This window comes from Aythya ferina, assembly GCF_964211825.1.
Source record: "Aythya ferina genome assembly, chromosome: 17".
NCBI lineage: Eukaryota > Metazoa > Chordata > Aves > Anseriformes > Anatidae > Aythya > Aythya ferina.
Genome location: NC_140316.1, coordinates 2,452,225 through 2,470,352, shown reverse-complemented (window position 1 = coordinate 2,470,352; position 18,128 = coordinate 2,452,225). Strand labels below are relative to the sequence as shown.

The 18,128-nt window shown below is 36.6% G+C and overlaps 1 protein-coding gene across 6 annotated transcripts in view; it reads left to right on the top strand.

Moving 5' to 3' along the window:
- Positions 1-429: 429 nt before the first annotated feature.
- The window catches only part of RIMBP2 (RIMS binding protein 2), a 146,876-nt gene continuing 129,177 nt past the window's right edge, over positions 430-18,128 (top strand). Inside the window, exons 1-3 of one of the 6 annotated variants that reach the window (XM_084491642.1) lie at positions 430-561; positions 2,752-2,976; positions 3,909-4,043. In XM_084491642.1, the coding sequence (XP_084347768.1) occupies positions 2,845-2,976; positions 3,909-4,043 (267 nt within the window). In that variant the 5' untranslated portion in view covers positions 430-561; positions 2,752-2,844. Of the gene's footprint in view, positions 562-707; positions 784-2,751; positions 2,977-3,908; positions 4,044-6,916; positions 7,320-18,128 lie in introns of those variants that run through there. The other 5 variants (XM_084491644.1, XM_084491646.1, XM_084491645.1 and 2 more) reach the window with 5 other exon arrangements.

Genomic DNA, 18,128 nt, shown 5'->3' with positions numbered 1-18,128 from the left:
TGAAAATTACATTTGTTGGAGAGTAACACATAATTTACTCATTTGAGGTCAGTGCCTGTATCTAGCTGTATGAACCTGTTGGTATTCCAGTTGGGGGCAGTAAAGCTTTCATCGCTCAAAATTTGGTAACTTTTTGGATTATGAAATGAAAAGTCAGTTCAAGTGGCCTCAGTTCACAGAATTGTCGCTCACTCAGGTTATGACAGCCTCCCTGACACTGAGAGACCAGCTGCTGTGCTGGGGTTCTTACTCCACTTTGATATAGCAGAGGATGACTATTCATCTCTGCAATAGAGTTCAGCAGAGAGCTGGTTAACCTCTGGTGATTAGATTGTTGAACGATCTTTTAAGTGTAGCAGACGCTTTTGCCCAAGGGCAGGCTGCGGCGCCCCATGAGGCAAGGCCCTGGGGCAGCATGAGGGAAGGACCACGCACTGCAGGGCAGCCAGGGCTGAGGTAAAACGTGCAAGGAACAGCCCTGCCAGCACCATGCCGAGAGGAGGAGGAGTGGGTCAGGGATGAGGTGCACCTGCAGCCCTCAGGGAGACCAAGGAGGAGCAGGTATTTCCATGCAGTCTGTGGAGAGCCCATGGAAAGCAGGATGATACTCTCTGAACAAACTGTGGCCTTCAGGGCCCAGGCTGGAGCAGGTTCTCCTGACAGGAACTGCAGCCTGTGGAGGACCCATGCTGTAGCAGATTTTTCCTGAAGAGGGAGGTAGAGGAGTTGGGAAAGAAGGAGAGAGGTTGAGCCTGGGAAGTTGCTGAAAAGGGAGAGGAGAAGGTAGTGTGTTAATTTTTGTCCATATTCTTTACTAAGGAACTTACCTATTCTAATTGAAAATAAATATTTTTTCCCAGGTCAGGCTGTTTTTCCTGTAAAACAATAATTGTTAAGTAATGTCCCTGTCTATCTCAACCCGTGAGCTTTCTCATCTTACTTTCAGCCCCGTACTGGTGAGGAAGGGAAGTGAGAGAGAAGCTGGGTAGGTGTCTGGCCAAGGTCACCCCAACACACTGCAGTAGCAAGAGTTAATATAAATATTTGAACAATCCGACTTCAGAATCTGTAATTTGGCAGAAATAACAGTATTTCAGGGTGCTGTTTAAATAGGAGTATCTGCTGATATGACTTGCTTAAAGTCATATATATATATATATATATATATATATATATAAAATATATATTTTTAAATCTAATACCTGTAGCTTCAGATTGACCAATATTTGAGAAATTAACATCTTGGGGTATTTTTGTTGTGTTTGTTTGTTTTAATATGGTGTCACACTGCTTCTGGTAATGTTAACCTTCCATTTGCTGAAGTACAGGAGCTATTGGGAGACACTTAATATTTGGGCAAATTTTGATCCTACTGAGCTAATCCAAAGTTCATGGATATATGTTCAGTGTATTATAAAACCAAATAGTATTAATATGCAAAATTTTATTGACTATCCATCAAGCTTGGGAAGGTTATGCGTGTCTGACAAAGCTGTTTACAAGGCTCACATTAAGAAAGTGACCTGAAATCAGGACTTCCCAGCCCTCTTCCATTTTTCACACTTCCAATACAGAAAAAAAAAAAAAAAAAAAAAGCCAGGAAAGATAGATAGTGCAATAATGTTAGCAGATACAGCTGTTTTGGGGTAATTCTAGTTCAGATAGATCTCAATTTAGAGATTGCTAACAGTTACTACTTCAAAATTAAGAGAATCCTGTGCTGTTTTGTTATTATTATTATTATTTGAATATTTGTGTTTGCCATTTTACCCATAAAATAAGTTTTGTAATGTTTACTGCAGTGCAATGACTTTGCTTACTTATATTTCTAAATCTTTTTATAACACCAACATGCAGTAATAGTTTCAATTGCTCTGTCAAAAACCAGCCATGAACAGTAGGGACATATTATACTCTTACTTAAACAATTGTTCCAAAGGTAGTGGGATGTGGCTTACATACTTGAAGGCAGCGACTACAGTGTTTTTCTGTTACTGTAGTTTCATTACACTAAATATTCTAATTGTCCTGAAGACCAGCCTGAAGATTCTTATTCTGTTGCTGAAGTGGTATAGTATTTTGTGTAGTACTGCGCAAGAGTCCATAGGTACAGGCCAAGTATTATGGAAATTGCTGGGTGTAAAGCAAGAAGAATTGGGACATAAAGATTTGTGAGCTTCTTAGTCTCAGCGAGAGCTACAGTTTCTCCCAGAATTCTCATGCAGTTGTGTAAAGTTTGACTGCCTAACAGCTGATTCCCAGTGAACAGTTTGCAGCATGGTCGAACATGCCTTTTGGAATACAGTATCTCAGGTGCAGTTGAAGCACATCTTCCAAGTGAGGTGCATGTCCAAGGCATCACTAGTAGGGATAACTCCTTAATTTGCTATGTGATACAACAGTAAGTGAATGACCAGATACAGTGAGCAGCAGCACTTTGTTGCCATGAAGTGGTAAATACATTGATATCTATATATTCGAAGTGATCATGGCTAGCTGGCATCAACCGAATGAAAAAAGTATGAAAAGTATTTTTCTGCATTTAATTTCTTTGAGTTGTTCCTCTCTTTACTGGTGATTGATCAAGTGAGATTATTTCTTTTTCATTGACTGCATGAATGAAAGATCTTACAAAGAAAATTTTCAAATAATGCACTTCTGGTATGACTTGTGAAACAAGCTGAATTATACTCTTTCCCCCAGACACAGTTTTAGCAAAAATAATATGAAAAATATATTTCTCTTTACCAGGTTGTCAGCCCTTCAACTTCATTGGCATTGTCATCCAATAACACTACTGTTATCACAAAAACAATTACCAGAACATTTCCTCTAAAGCAGAAAATGCATTTAGTCAATGTTAAGGCCCAGCATCTTCAAAATATCAACAAACAATCGGAAAGCATTAAAGATCTGGAGATCCAAACGCTGCAAGTAGAATGTGAAGAACTCAAAAATCAACTAGGATGCTTAAGGGTAGGTAAAAATCCAGTTCTATTCTCAATATCTAACTTTGCTGGTAAACAGTTAAACTGAGTCACAGAATCACAGAATATACCACAGAATGGTTGAGATTCAAAAGGACCTCTCGAGCTCATCTAGTCCAACCCCTGCTCAAGCAGGGCCACCTAGAGCAGGTTGCCCAGGACCACATTCAGACAGCTTTTGAAGATCTCCAAGGGGAGACTTCACAACCTCTCTGGGCAACCTGTTTCAGTGATGCATTGCTAGCACAGTGAAGAAGTGGTTCCTGATGTTTAGACAAAATCTCTTGTGTTTCAGTTTGTGCCCACTGCCTCTTGTTCTGTCACTGGGCACCACTGAAAAGAGCCCAGCTCTGTCTTTGCATCCTCCCTTCAGGTATTTATGGACATTTATAAGATCCCTCCCCTGAACATCCTCATCTTCAGGCTGACTCAGTCTCTCTTCAGGGTACCCCAGTCCCCTGATCACCTTGGTGGCCCTCCCTGTGTTTGGACTCTATCAAGTAGATACAGGTATCTGTTGTACTGGGGACACAGAACTGGACACAGTGTTCCAGGTGTGGCCCCACCAATGCTGCGTGGAGGGGAAGGATCAACAATCTTGACCTGCTGGGACTACTTTGCCCAATGAAGCCAAGAATGCTGTTAGCCTTCCTCGCAGAAAGGGGACATTGCTGACTCATGTTAAATGTAGTGTTTACTCCTAGATCCTTACAATAGTTTATTCATACAGGTTTTAAAAACAGTTAGAAAAGATTGCATTTTTCTTTTTTCTGCCTTTTTTTTTTTTTTTTTTTTAAATCCAAACGGACAGCTAATTGACATTAAATATTTTCTAAATTATCATGTGTAGAAAAGGTTTTGTGCTTGAATGCACAATATTTCTGGTTTAGAAATAGAAATTGAAAATCTCCTGTCATGCAGGAAGGGCTGATGGGGCAGAAGCCAGGTGACATGGAAGAGCTACTGAAACAATCTCAGAAAGAACTGTTGTGGCTTCAGAGACAGCTCTCCTTTATCTCTGCAGGAGGCTCTGTGTGTGTTTTGGCAGCTAGCAAGGTGAGTTCCATTACTATTTTCTCAGGTTTAACTCCACTTTTTACAGTGAAGTGGGAAGGGGAGGGTTTGTCTGGCTTGTTTTATTGAAACAACACACTGCAAAAGTTACTTTCATACTACAGGTAGTAAGAGGAAGATTGGACTCTCAGGATGTATTTTAAATAATTACTGCATGTAATTTGTTGGGACAAGAAAGAATATCTCTGGGGAAATTCCGTATTGTCTGTGAAAATGTACATACTTTTAGTGTTAAAATGGCATTTCACAGAACCATATTGTACCTAGAAACATGCATTATGTTTTATTACTTTTTCATTAAAAAAAATGTCTATCAGAATGTAGAATTGTTGTATTGGGATTGTTATTCTCAATCAAATGGTGCTCCTCTCAGCAGCACCATTAATGTGCATTCCTATTTACCAGCAGCCCATCATCAGCATAGTTGCATCCAGCCTGAACAGGCAAAAATGACTGTCAAGGTACATCATATTTAATGCTGATATTTGGCAATAGACTACAGAATAAATATTAAATTGTTTATGTTAACGATGTCTTAACATCTTACAGTTCCAATAAAATGCGAGTCCTCGTCTGCCATGGCATAACAAGTTGAATATGTCAAGTGTAAAGACTCATATTTCTAAACAGTTGCTTGTGGTAAAGCATATGTTTTAAAGCCTTCATTGCAGTAAATCTGTGCTGGTGGTTAAAAAAAAAAATAGGTGCCATTTAATTTTTGAGTGATTTCATTTAATTTATTCTTATAATTTTCCATATCTTTGAACACAAGGTTTCCAAAAAGTTTATGATAATGTATATATTTTATACAGATGTATATCCACACACACACACATATGTACACAATATATGCTCTTTATGCTTATCTATGAGAAGGAATAAGTTTGCTTTGTTCAGTGTGATGAATTAGTTATGCTATTTTACAGTAATCAGACTTATTTTCAAGTATCTGGCACAGCAAATTTTTGTTTTGCTTGTACGAATGCATATAAAGAAATAGATAGAATCATCTAATCTCCAAAATAGACAAGACAGATTTCAAAAATGTGTCACCTGGAATCTTTAGCTATCACTTTGCATCATATGCTGCAGATCTGTATTTGTTGCTGAAGCACAATACATGGTAAGTGCTTATATAGTCATAGTTGGAAGGAATGTTTGGATTTCAAGCTTGCATGTAGCTCAATTGAGAAAAAAAAATCTAATTTGCCAAAATTAGACTTTTAAAAACAAAATAGACAACAACAACAAAAAAGAAAACAATTTATTATAACAAACTGGTTATAAATGTAAGATTGTACTTGCCTGATGATGAAAACCATAATCTAATCTGGGAAGGAACATATGATCCTGAGTAGGAACAGCTTTTCTCTCCAAAAATACCAGAGTTTTGTTTTTCTGGGTACAGTTGTGAGTAATCTCAAGGAAGGTCATTTGGGGCTGAGATGATGGATACCTTATTTTTAGATGTTGGACTTTCTAGAAAGACTGCAGTTTTCTGAATAGAATTTGATAAGTAAGAAATTTGGGGAAGAAAGCATACGTTATCTGCAAACCTTTACCTCAATTTCTGACAGTATCTCAGGACAAAGGATCAGATTTTTAGTTGTTTAATTCAATGAGGGACATTTTTAGAAGCAACAAGTAACTTTGAAGATCATGCTGTGATACTCTGTACTATATTTTAATTCTGAATAATGAATGCTTTTCATCCAAATGGCATTGGTGCTACTCACTGTTAGTAGAATCTTTGGGGTAAAGATCTTAGTAAGGCTCTCAAATAGATTGATGCTTGGGAACTGGAATATCCAGAAATGTAAGTAATGCTACTTTTGAAGGATTCCTTGTCTGGTTAACAAACATCATGGTTCAAGGTTCAAATTTATTATGGTCTGGAAATCCAGATAAGTCAAAACTTGAGAAAGAGATCACCTGATGAGTCCTTGTATTTTCCAGTGAAGTATCTGATGCTGACAGTTCCTGGAGGTCAAAGTACTCTCCACGTATTCAGCTTCATAAAGAAATATTAGGCATTTGGGGAAATCTGGCTCTTCTCACTCATGTCAAAATCTTCTGAAAATTTTCCTCTTCCTCATTATGCTCATTAGTAAAACTGTAGGGAGAAGACAGATGTTGCAAAGGAGCTGTAAATTAATGTAGCCTGTTTCAGTTACATAGACACTCCATTTTTGGGATAAAGGGGAGACATTATTAAATGGGAAAATGTATTTCTGCAGATACCTTAAGAGAATTCAGTAAAGTAGTGCCTTGGGAGTGCAATATTTCCTTACTCTTTTAAATACTGAAAGGGAAATACAGAAGTTCCACTCCACATATCTTCATATGTTTTCTTCAATAATTTAACTTTCATCAGCCTCAAGAATTCATTATATTATAGTGAATCCACTCCCAAAGTGGTCAGACTCCATGAGTCAGAAGATCTTTGCTGAAAAAATAATAATAATAATAATAAAAAAAAATGGACTAAAGCTAAATGTTTAAAAATATATTTATTTAAAATCTTTCCCTGTATCCCCTAGAGTGTCTCCCTCTAGTTGCTGGGGAGATACTGGTGGCACACTGAGCAGTTTTTGTGTGAATATATTGGGTACAGTTTGCTTTAGAAGAGGAAAGACAGAATGGTTCAGATGCTCCAGGTAATCTGTTTTAATACCCTTCTGCATTTGAGTTTCAAAGCCTTCCATTGGGCGGGCTTGGCAGTGAAAAAAAAAAATTGCAGCTCACATTTACAGTTCATTGGTTCGTGCCAGTAGGCCACAGATGACCTACTGAGAAGATCCTGTGATAGCATTACTTGGAGGTAAAATAAAATCTCCCAACACCCGCCTTCCCCCCACCTCCCTCTCACTGAAACACACCCTTGTTGAGATCCCACTTGCTGCTTGTCAGCTCTTGTCCCTGCTGCTGTGTCAGGGTTAATACTATGTGAAAGAGAAACTGGCAAATAGGGAAAGCCATCTTTGTGTGCGTATGTGTGTGTGAGCACTGCTGTTTCATAGGCTCTGGCAGCTGCTGCATGGCCGATGATGCTTGCTGTCTCTTTTTCACCCTGCCTCCCTGCAGACAACTAATGAATCATTTCTAGCCTGAATACAAGCAGTGCAAACACACCAATGCTGCTGCTGCTGCCGCCGCCGCCACTGCTGCCTCTCTCTACAGGGTTGTAATTTGACACAGTAGACTGCAGCTCTCTCTCGGCAATGATCTTGCTGAACATCGGAAGCACTTGATTTGAAGGTATGCTGAGATTTCACCCCTTCTAAAAATAGCTATTTCTGCTAAATGCTTTATGGGCCAAATGAGGGTGGGAGGGCTGAAGATTTGTAGGTGTGTGTGGAGGGGAAGAATCCTCTTTTTAAATAGCAGTAATGAATCTGTAACTCGTATCAGAGGCAGACAAACTTTATTGTTCTGCTGCAATTTGATGATGCCCTTCACTGGATCTTTTCTTCTAGGTGATGCTTAGAATAATAAAATGTGTTTCTGTTAAGCAGGAACACTAGGTAAAGGGATTAAACTCTTGCTAGATTATTCCATCCTCCCTCCTATTGATGTTTAATCTGTTGTCATTTTCTAGTTACTTTTGTGGTTTCCTGCAAAATAAATACTATATTCAGAGGTTTGCTGGTGCCATGTTTCTTTTCTGTATTAATGTCTGTGGGCAAAGTTAGTAATCATACTGGCTAGCAGCTCTCTCCCCTATGCCTGCCCCCCTCCCCCTCCCCCCCCCCCCGAGCCCCCAAGCATGGTGCATATTCACAGTGTCTGCTTTGAAGATGTATATTGTCATGTCATGACAAACTCATGAATATCTTCCACAGAGATATTGTTAATTGAATTATACATGGTATATACGTCTGGCATCTAATGCTAAATTAGACCAATTGCAAGTAAATATCTGTCGCCCTTTTTGGTTGGAGGGAGAGATCTTTTGCAGTTGTATGTATGAACACACTATGTATAGCGGTATATATTGGAATTGTTAAGCATATGAGTATGTAGAACAGTACAATAACATTTTATTATAGCATATGTATATAAATACTAGTTATTTGGTTAACATGTGCAAGTATGCTGTGCTCAGTGTTATAGGGAATACTGCAGGGTTTTTTCATTAACCTGTTTTCAAAATTGGCTGTTGCCAATAGTGTTGGGCAGAGATGGTATGCCTTTCCAGGACTGATGTGATGGTTGACATTATAGCTGTAGGTGGTCTTAGCACTATTTTAACTAAGGTAAATAAAAGTGCATATGAAGACTTCAGTTTTTCTTTTTAAGCTACTGATGTCTATGGTAAAACACTAACTGGGCTTTTATGACTAGTGCAGATAGTGATGCAGAGTTTATATATAAAATAACTGAACAGAATAACTTATTAATGAATTTTGTCACTGCATTTAGTAAATACAGAGTTGGCTTATAAGGTGACTGGAAATATTTAGAAGAAAGACATAAAATTAAAGCCATTGCACTTAACATTAACAAAAATCACAAAGTCTGCAGAGACAGGTAGATAATACTAAGGCTACAATCAACAAAATTCAAATAAGGACTATTACTTAGCAAGATAGAAGAGCTGTCTTGAGAAAACAGCATGAAATATTAAAACAGAGCAATGATAGAATGTAAATTAAAACTTCTCCATAAATTCAATGCAATTGAAAATAACAGTATACATGAACTGATATGAAAGTTATTCCAGTCACTTTATATTTCACCTTTTATGATCTGGAGGTGTTACATTTTTATTAGAAAAGGGCTTTCTAGTTGACTCAGCTAGCAAATGAGGAAAACAATTTATATGAAATCTTATAGATCATAGCCAGTATTTATCAGTGTAGCTATCCTATGAAATATATTTGCATTACTTCTTGTACCTTAAAGGAGGATGTTGGGTCTCTTTTAAGTGACTTGGTTATTTTTGTTAAAGAGATTTGGTGGTCCTGAACAGTGGCTGTGTGCATACTACTTTCTTTTTAATAGGAAAAAGTCCTAATCTAAGTCACAGGATGGATTTGGTTGGAAGGGACCTTAAACAGTCCCTTAAATTAAACTAGGGATGTGATCATGCTGCAGGCAGACTAGACGGCAACCTTGATTTTTCATAGCTATATATCTGAATGGGTTCCAGCTTGATAACATACAGCATGACTGTGCTAGAGGCAGTGAATGGAGGTGCAGTGTTACTAAATACAACTTAATATATTTGGGTATACCTGGAGCACCTTTTTGAGAAATTTAATGTGTTGAATTTTCTAGAATTACAAATAAATTTCAGCTTTAAAATGGCACATGGTTATTAGGGGTAGTAAAAATGACACATAACAAAATCCAGGACCATGCGATGCCACAAATTCCTGTGTGAAAATGAACTGAATATCTGATACATTCTACTTTACTTAATTGATAATTGCAGGCTCTGAAATCTTAAGCATCTCTCTATATATGTGGTCAGTCTCATACCGATACAAGCTACATAAGTGCTTTTCAATATGTACAGAATATGTATCTCTTTGTAGGCCCCTTCATGCTATTTTTCATATGTGTCAGATGTGAACACTCATTGTAGTTCAGATAGGTGTGTGATACTGAGTAAGAATTGAATGTATAAGCATAGAGGTGTTCATTTAGGAAATAGATTATTACAGAAGTACAAGCCTTTCTGAATTGCCAGGACTAGAAATAAGATGCTTACAATCTCTGGAAAATTAGTATACTCTGATATAAGAATATAAGGGTTTTCCTTTCTGTGTGTCAGATGCCCCATGTATCAAAACTAAATATCCAAAACCATACTGACTTTATTCTGAAATAAAGAAGTAGTTGGTCATATATCACTCTTTCCTGTCCATTCAATATTTATGTTGAATGAATCATCATAGAATCATCAAATATTCCAAGTTGGAAGAAACCCACAAAGATCATCCAGCCCAACTCCTGGCCCCACACAGGACCGATCAAAAATCAGACCCTCTGATTTTGTCCAAATGAATGAAGTATGGTTTGAGAGTCAAGGCTGCTTTTCACTAAATTGAAATTGTTTTAGGCCCTCTTCACTGCTACAGAGTATATCCAGAGTAGCTGAAATATCTATTAGTTAAGATTTTTTTCCTGGGAGTTATGTTTTAGTATTCAGCAAAAGCAACTGACTAAAGTGGAATTTTGTGTAAATCCTTTGTTTCTCCCTTTGATAGCATTAGCTTGTCATGTCCAGTGAGCTTTCTGATAAAATGGCAAGCTACATTGGTAGCATTTCCTCTCCATCATTTTGCAAATCTAGCATAGTACTAAGTAACTGAAATCAATTAAAGATTTTCTGGAAAATGACTGGTACCACTTGTGATGATCTCTCTTCTTATTGTTGATGTTCTAATCTGTCCACCACAGGTAAGAACTGCCACGAAGCTTAGCTGACAGTAGCATATACTCATTGGTGCTATAATTAAAATATATATATATATATACCAATCTCATGACTAAAAATAGAATCAGAATTTAGCCACAGTGCAGGAAAAATGCAGCTTCTTCAAAGCAACATGTCATGAGAACAGTTTATGTTCACCAGTAAAAAAAAAAAAAAAAAAGAGGGCTTTTTTCAGGCTTATTTGCACAGACTGGGCTCTTGGGAAATGACAGTGACAGCATTGCTTTGGCAGAACAGTTAATGATCTTCTGGAGCAGCTGATTGCCACTGAAGTTTTCATGTGGTTGTCCTGGGTTTCTTTGCTAAATGTAACCACGCTTTGCTTGATAATATGTTGGATCTGTTGTCTTTCTGTAAAGCACAATTGTAAAACCACCTTTGGCTGATATTTTGGCAAGGAAATTAGAGTGGCTTGTAGGCTTGTGGCTCAACACTTTGGCTTGTGCTTATAACATGGGACTCAATAAGGAAATCAGAGCACAATTTCGAGCTCTGCCACAGATTCTATGAATGGCCTTGAGTAAAGTACTTAGTATCTCTTGGGCTCTGTTCTCCTTCTGTAAATGGGAATAATAATGAACCGTTTCCACTACATTCCACTTATTTTTTTCTGCTTCAAAAATGAGACCTTCAGACCAAAGACTTCTTAAATCTGATAAATCTTATGAGATTTATAAATCACTTACAAATCACTTGACAGTCTGCAATGTATGTTGTTGATCAGTAGAAAAATGTTTCCAAGGGCCAGAAGAATCTGAATTGATTCTGAGTTTCTTGGAATAACATTTGGTTTGTTAAAGTTTCTATTGTGCTCATGGGTATGTTCAGTTTGGAGTGAAGAGCCAGTTTCCTTGATAATGGCAGATGTTTGGTAGAAAAATTTGCAGTGCAAAAGTCAGGAAATGAGACTGCAAGCCAGATTTTTTGTCATAAAGTTTTACCTTTTCTGTATTACAAACAGTATACACTGCTTGTTTCTAAGGCAATAAGTGTTAATATGCTGAATGTTTGATGTTGATTAGTAATCAGCAGCAGCGTACAATATTACTCTGAAGAACCAAGGGGAAAACATTGTGAATATGATAGTATAGCATAATTTCTCTTCTCTTTTTTTCATCTAATAACAATTAGAAAATATCTTTTTTATTTTATTTTTTTAAATCATTTTAAGCTTTTCAGTGTGATACCTTCTTTAAGGCCTAAGCTCAGCACAGTGGGCTGCTGGGCAGTCAGCATGCAAACCCCACACTCCAATTCCACCAGGACCAGACTGATTTTTTGTTTTGTTTTATTTTGTTTTCAGAGGAACATAAATAATTTATATATACAGGTTCAATTACATTTTTATAGTTTTTTTGTGTGGGAAAAATAACAATAATATCCACTCTTACCAATTTTGGAAAGAAAAGAAGCCCTTTTTGAGACAACGTACCTTGTTTAGTGTTGGCTTAGAAAAATCCTAAATTGAAAATAAAGTCCTCCAGAATGAGGAAGTTTTTTTCATGGCTTCAGCATTTCAGCTGAAGCCGTGAATATACTGAATAGACCCGTAACTCCTTTTACAGTTGAAAAATATTGTTACTTCTGTACAGAGTATGCCTTTTCACTGACATGGAGAGTACATCTCTAGTAAGTACATTGTGGGGCTTGCTTAAAAATATACTCTAATATTAATCAGCAGGGACTTTTATAGATCTGTGCCAGTTTACACCTGAAGGATAGCTGAGCACAGTATCTCTGGAAGAGTGCTAATGAGTTAAACACTTACTGAAGGTGAATAGAGTTGATGGTGCTTAGTATTCAGCTGGATGAAGCTCACAGTTGTCACTATAACAAGCAATATATGCTTGAATCTGTCCCGTGATTACTGCATTTTTCCTTTACTATGGTAGTCACAGTTTTACCTATTTGTCAAATCCTTTCTGTTCTCCCAGTCCCCTGGCCCCAATTCTGTATATAATTTAGAACATTAATAATATTCTTTGTCAATTCCACGAGTATATTTCTTCCTTTCTCTCTTGTTTACTGTTTGCTAATTACATTTTGTATGTGGCAGTTTGAAATCTTAGTGGGACATGTCATGTGACTGCTAATGCTCTGCAGATCTCTATTACATAACCTTTAAGTAGTTTGGGAAAATGTGCTTGTGTCATACTGGGCCCGACATAAGGCTCTGTCTGAAGCCAACAGTCTGATAGTGGTTTATATATATATACACATATACATATATATATACATAGAGAGAGAGAGAGAATGACTGTAGAAATCTTATGGATGGTTTGTTCTGGCACAAGATTTATGCCCTCAGTGTCAGGCCAGTTGTCTTACTTCCCTGCAATGCTTTGCATTCTCCTTTTTCTGCCATTCCTGTAGGACAGAAGAGGAGAGGGGTTAGCTTTAAACACTCTGACATAACAGGTAATGATCACATGAATATTAAATGTAGTATGCTAGGATCCCTTCTGTTTTCCTGATAGGTTTGTTCATTTCAGATTTGAAATAATCAGAGTACAGAATAAACACAGAAAACCTCTCAGTCTCTCCCTGACCCCTTCCCTTGGCTATGGATCTTCACAGGGTTCTGGTGCATTATGCAAAACAAACACATAAATCAATAGAGATTAAAAAAAAAATAAAAAATGCTGTGTAAGGACGATCAATTTTTGACGTTTGGTAATTCATTGGGTTGCTGGTTTGCAAAAGGAGACTTTTTATAAGTGACGGCAATGTATCTGCTCATAGAATTACAGTTCATCTCTCTTTTCCTGACCCAGCACCATCTTTTGGTCCTACTTCACCTATAGTTTCACATTTTTGTTGCCTGGAACATATTGACATGTTATCCAATTCAGCTTATGTACTCTACTGTTGACCGACCAGTACTGTTCCCTGAAGAAGGTAAGTATCAGTTTGGTTTACTGGCCAAGATGTGAGCCTTGGAGGATGTGATGCTTGATATACCATGTGTTCTGAGTAAATCAGAGTAAATCTTTGTACCTCAGTTACTTTACCTACTCAGAAGGCTTAGTAACAAAGAGCTCCTGTAGCCTTGCAACAAAAGTTGATGTTAAGAACTAGGAACAAGTAGATGATACACTGCATGATTATTAATTTATTTTTTTTTTAATGAAGACAAATTTTGGAAGTTTATCATTTTATATTGAAATCTGTGATTGTATGAATCTGCATTTTATTTTGCCCGTAGGATTTAATAGCACTTTTTAGTAAAAGCTCATTACAGAGTGCTTAACAATGATGTTTGATATTGTTCTGTTCATTCAACAGATGAAAATTTTTCAATTTGTTTTGGGTTTATTTGCTCATGATCATTCAGCAGGGTCAATGGCTGATCTATGGATACTGATTATAGAGCCCTGTCCAACATGTTTTCCTTTGTATTGGTTCTCCTAATTAAATGTTGGAAAGTGGGGAGGAGGAAGTGTTGATATTTTAAAACCAGTCTTTTGTTTCACATTAAATTGACTGTTTCCCTATGTTCTACTCATAGTAAAGAATTTGAAGATTTATTATTATTTTTAAATTACTATTACCATAAATCATGGTAGCTATAGTCAATTTGTCAGTTTTCTAATGGCTGCTTGGTGGTCTACAGAGTACACTGAAACTACAGATGTTTCATTGGAGGTAGGGGCCTCTGTTGCTAGACAGTCTTAAATCATCTATATGATGATTTAAGGATGTATCATACATTTCCCTGCAATTCAGTAGTTTTGGCTTATTTTAAGAATAAGTGGGTACAGTTAACTGTGCTCTGTTATCATAGTTGTTGACTGCTGTATGAATTAGGATAAGGACAAAGAACCTAAAGCTTTGCATTATAATAAATAATCCAATGTCTGTTTTGTCTGAAGTGCCTGTGCCAATTCTGACCTGTCTGTGCTTTGTGGTACCTTGCCAGTGATGACTTTCAGGGAACAGAAGCTGTGATGGTCTTTTCTTGATGATTCCTACCAGGGAAGAAATACAGGCATGGGTGTTGTAAACTTTAGACTAGCATCCTGTAAAAATACTCTTGATAAGGATCTTGGACAGAAGGGAAATCATTCGTGTTATTCCTACAGTCATAGATCTAATGGTGTAAATGGACTTTAGCTTATTTCCTACAATGGTGGTCAGCACATGTCTTTTCATAGAGAGAATACAATTTCAAAAGGTGAAAAGTATCTCATGAAGACAGAGTAAAGCAACCCTGCTCAGTGACTTCTTTGTAGATACTGATCCCAGCTGCTAGATGCAAGGGAGAGTTTTGCCGACTTTGATAATAATAGGTACTAATTATCATCAATTGTAAGCCTTATGGTTAGCTTTCAACCTTTCTAGTTTTCTCTTTATAAAATTCCTATTTAACTTCAGTAAATACTTTCAAAGGGAAATGAAATGTGTGTTGTAAGTAAATAAACCCCTTATGTTTCATTAAAAGTAACTATCAACTTTGATGTAATAACTGTGTTCTAAAAGTGACACTAAACTGGAGCTCTTTATGATCTGCAGGAAGAACTGCTGGCCAGGTCCAGGTATCAACCTTATTGAACCAGACACTGAACATCACTCAAAGAGCTGTCAGTCCACATATACAACTGGATACAGCAGAGTGATGCAGCGAGGGAACACAAAGAAGCCACCCCCTCCCCTCAATTTTTAGACACTTTCCATAGGAAGATACACATGAAGTGTCATGTTTCCTCTCCCTTGCCATATTCTAAGTTGTGTAAATAAGATTAATCTCTTAGTTAAAAAGTTATAGCATTTTTAAGCAAGTAATATTGCTGATTTTTAATATAATTTTATTTAATATCATAGAAGAGATTGTGCTGCTACTGAGAAGTATTCTTTTCTCAGCTCAGATTTCCTGTAACTAAGTAACAGGAATTTTTCCCTGACATGACTGTAGTGTGTGGATGAAACTGAGTGTAGTTGAATTAGAAGGGATACTAAGTACTGTGTGCTTTGGTGTTTTGACAGTATTTATTCCAGGCCTTGTAGGATACTAGAGATTATATGGCAGGAATTTACTGTGGTTTTCTTGTGCCTTATTCTGAAGCATTTGATATCTGATTTTGCCTAGACAACATGGCTCTGGAATCTGATTTAGTATGGCAGTTTCTATCCCATTTCCTTACAAGTCCAAAGAATGACTGTTAGATAATACTGCATATCCATTACTGTTTGAGCAGGGTTTGTGGATTTTTTAAAATGGGAGAAATTCTTTAGCCAGAGTATGGGGAAAAAAAAATCAGAGATAACTTTTTCAATTTTTTTTTTCTTTGTAGAACTGGGTCTAATCATTTAGTGGTTATAGTACCACCTTTTAGTCTCATCTAGCAGAAATTTCTATTTGGTATGTCCTGCAATGCCTTAGGAGAAATATTGATAATGTATGCATTTTATTCAACAAAGGAAAGAGGTCTTTTGCACACAACAAAAGGTGTTTTGGAGCAGAACATTCATTAGCACTGGTGTGTTTTTGTTTTTCTGAGGAGGGGGCTGGATCAGCGTAGTTTGCCTACCATGAAGCTCTGTGTGTACAAGTTCTTTATACAGGTGAGACCAGATGGAGTAGGATTTCCCAAAGAATTGGATGAGGAATGAAAAAGTGGAGGGGCTTAAGAGAAAAGACAGTGGGAAATAAAGGGGTTAGGGGGAAGAGGCAAACAAAGCTTGATGTTAAAATCTACGTAATTAAAAGGTAACCATCCATTCATTTTCCATACATATGAGGAGTTTCTTCTGGTGTCTGTCCAGATGTGCATACTGTAATTGTTTCATATACGAGATAGTTTGGTCAATTTAATACTGAGTTCAGAAATGCTTTTTATTAAATACTGATGAATGAGAGTATCATTCTCAATTCCTTGTCATTGGCCGAGTCTTTCTGCTCAGTAATATACTACAATTTAGCTTTTATTTGTAAGCTTGCTGTTTCTAGACCATTGCCCCTTTGAAATTACAATTCACAGGTAAGCACAGTGGAACTGTCTGACATCAAATCTACCTTGAGGATAAAAATAATATTTTGTTCATGGTGTAAAATAATAGCCAAGAGGACAGAATTTTCATAGAAATTGTGGCTCTTAAAATACAAACAAACAAACAAAAAACAGATTTGAGGCATATAGCAGTATATAATTTGTATTAGGTATATATTGTTAATATATAATATTATATATTATATTGCTATATTATTTGTATTATCTACAACACTAAAAGTATATTTGGTGACACTAACTAGGTAGAATAACACATGTCCATGAGCTACAGTAATTTTAAAGGTCCATGTTGTTCCTGTAATCAAAGTTTCATAATTTATTGCAATAACTGCAGAGCTGGAAAGGTTTTCATTCATAATAGGTATATGCAACATATCTTTTTCAGATATGTGCACAAATCCCATTGTTCTGATCCAGTGCAAGCGTGCATGAGAAGAAACGTGTGGATGTTTATAGTCCCATCAAACCTATTTTATGGAAAGCCTGCAAAGTCCCACAGGAAGATACAACTATCTCCATACATCATTATTGGATTGATAATAGAATATTATTACACAAATAATACAAGCATCAAGTAAATAGTTCAAGGGAATTATCAAAACCTCCTACTCTGTATTGCATGTCACTTAAAATTACAATATACATTCAAAAGGGAAGGAGAGAAATGTAAGAAATTAATGATATTATTTCCATCATGAATAATTGAAACAATTTATATATACTGTTAATTACTTAAAATATATTTTAAAGCTTTGCCTTTTTTGTGTCAGTGTAGGGTTTATATTCAAGAAATGTGAACTGAAACTGGAACAAACAAAATGAAGGACTATATGAATAAGCCAGGAACTTAGTTTATGTAATGAGAGAACTAAAGAAACGAGTTTATTCTGTGTAGCCTAATAGTGACTAAACAACTAGGTCTGGTACTGTCTGGTTTCTTTACTAATTCTGCCTCTTACAATTTTTAAAGTTAAGTATATAATGCTTAGTGTTCCAACTCAATCCCCAAGATTGTCAAAGTGATAGAATTTTCTCCAAATATATAAAGCTGTTCCTATTTAGTGTAAATTATCAGTAGCTTCTCTCTAAGGCTTAACGTAGCTTCTGTTTTTATTTTATCTAAGTGTTTCACGAACTTGTTCCCTGTCTGAATTCATTAACTGTCAATAAACTAATTCCTCAATGTTCTACATGAAAGCTGTTTATGTAAGGAAAATCCTTTTCCTTTTATATCTACAGCTCTTTGTAATCTTTACATGGTGCCTGTAGTATTTTTCTCAGTATAGGTGACTAAATATTTTAAAATGCATAGTTCCTAACTAAAAGATGTGTTTGTTCTGGAAGCCCTAGGTTCCTACTAAACTCTCACTGCCATAATATTTGCTGTATTGTGAATACTTCTGGTGTTTGGAAAAGCAGATTCTTATTTCAAATTGTTATTCCTGTGGGGTCAGATATGCTGGGTTTTTATTTGTTATGTCTAAAGAATACCTGCTTGGGTTTTATGCCAAATGGAAGTCAATTGGGAAGATGGAGGTGGGGAAGAATCCAGGGAACTTTAACACCTGAATAACAGACTCAGAGGGGAACATCTGTTATTACAGTGAAGAACAG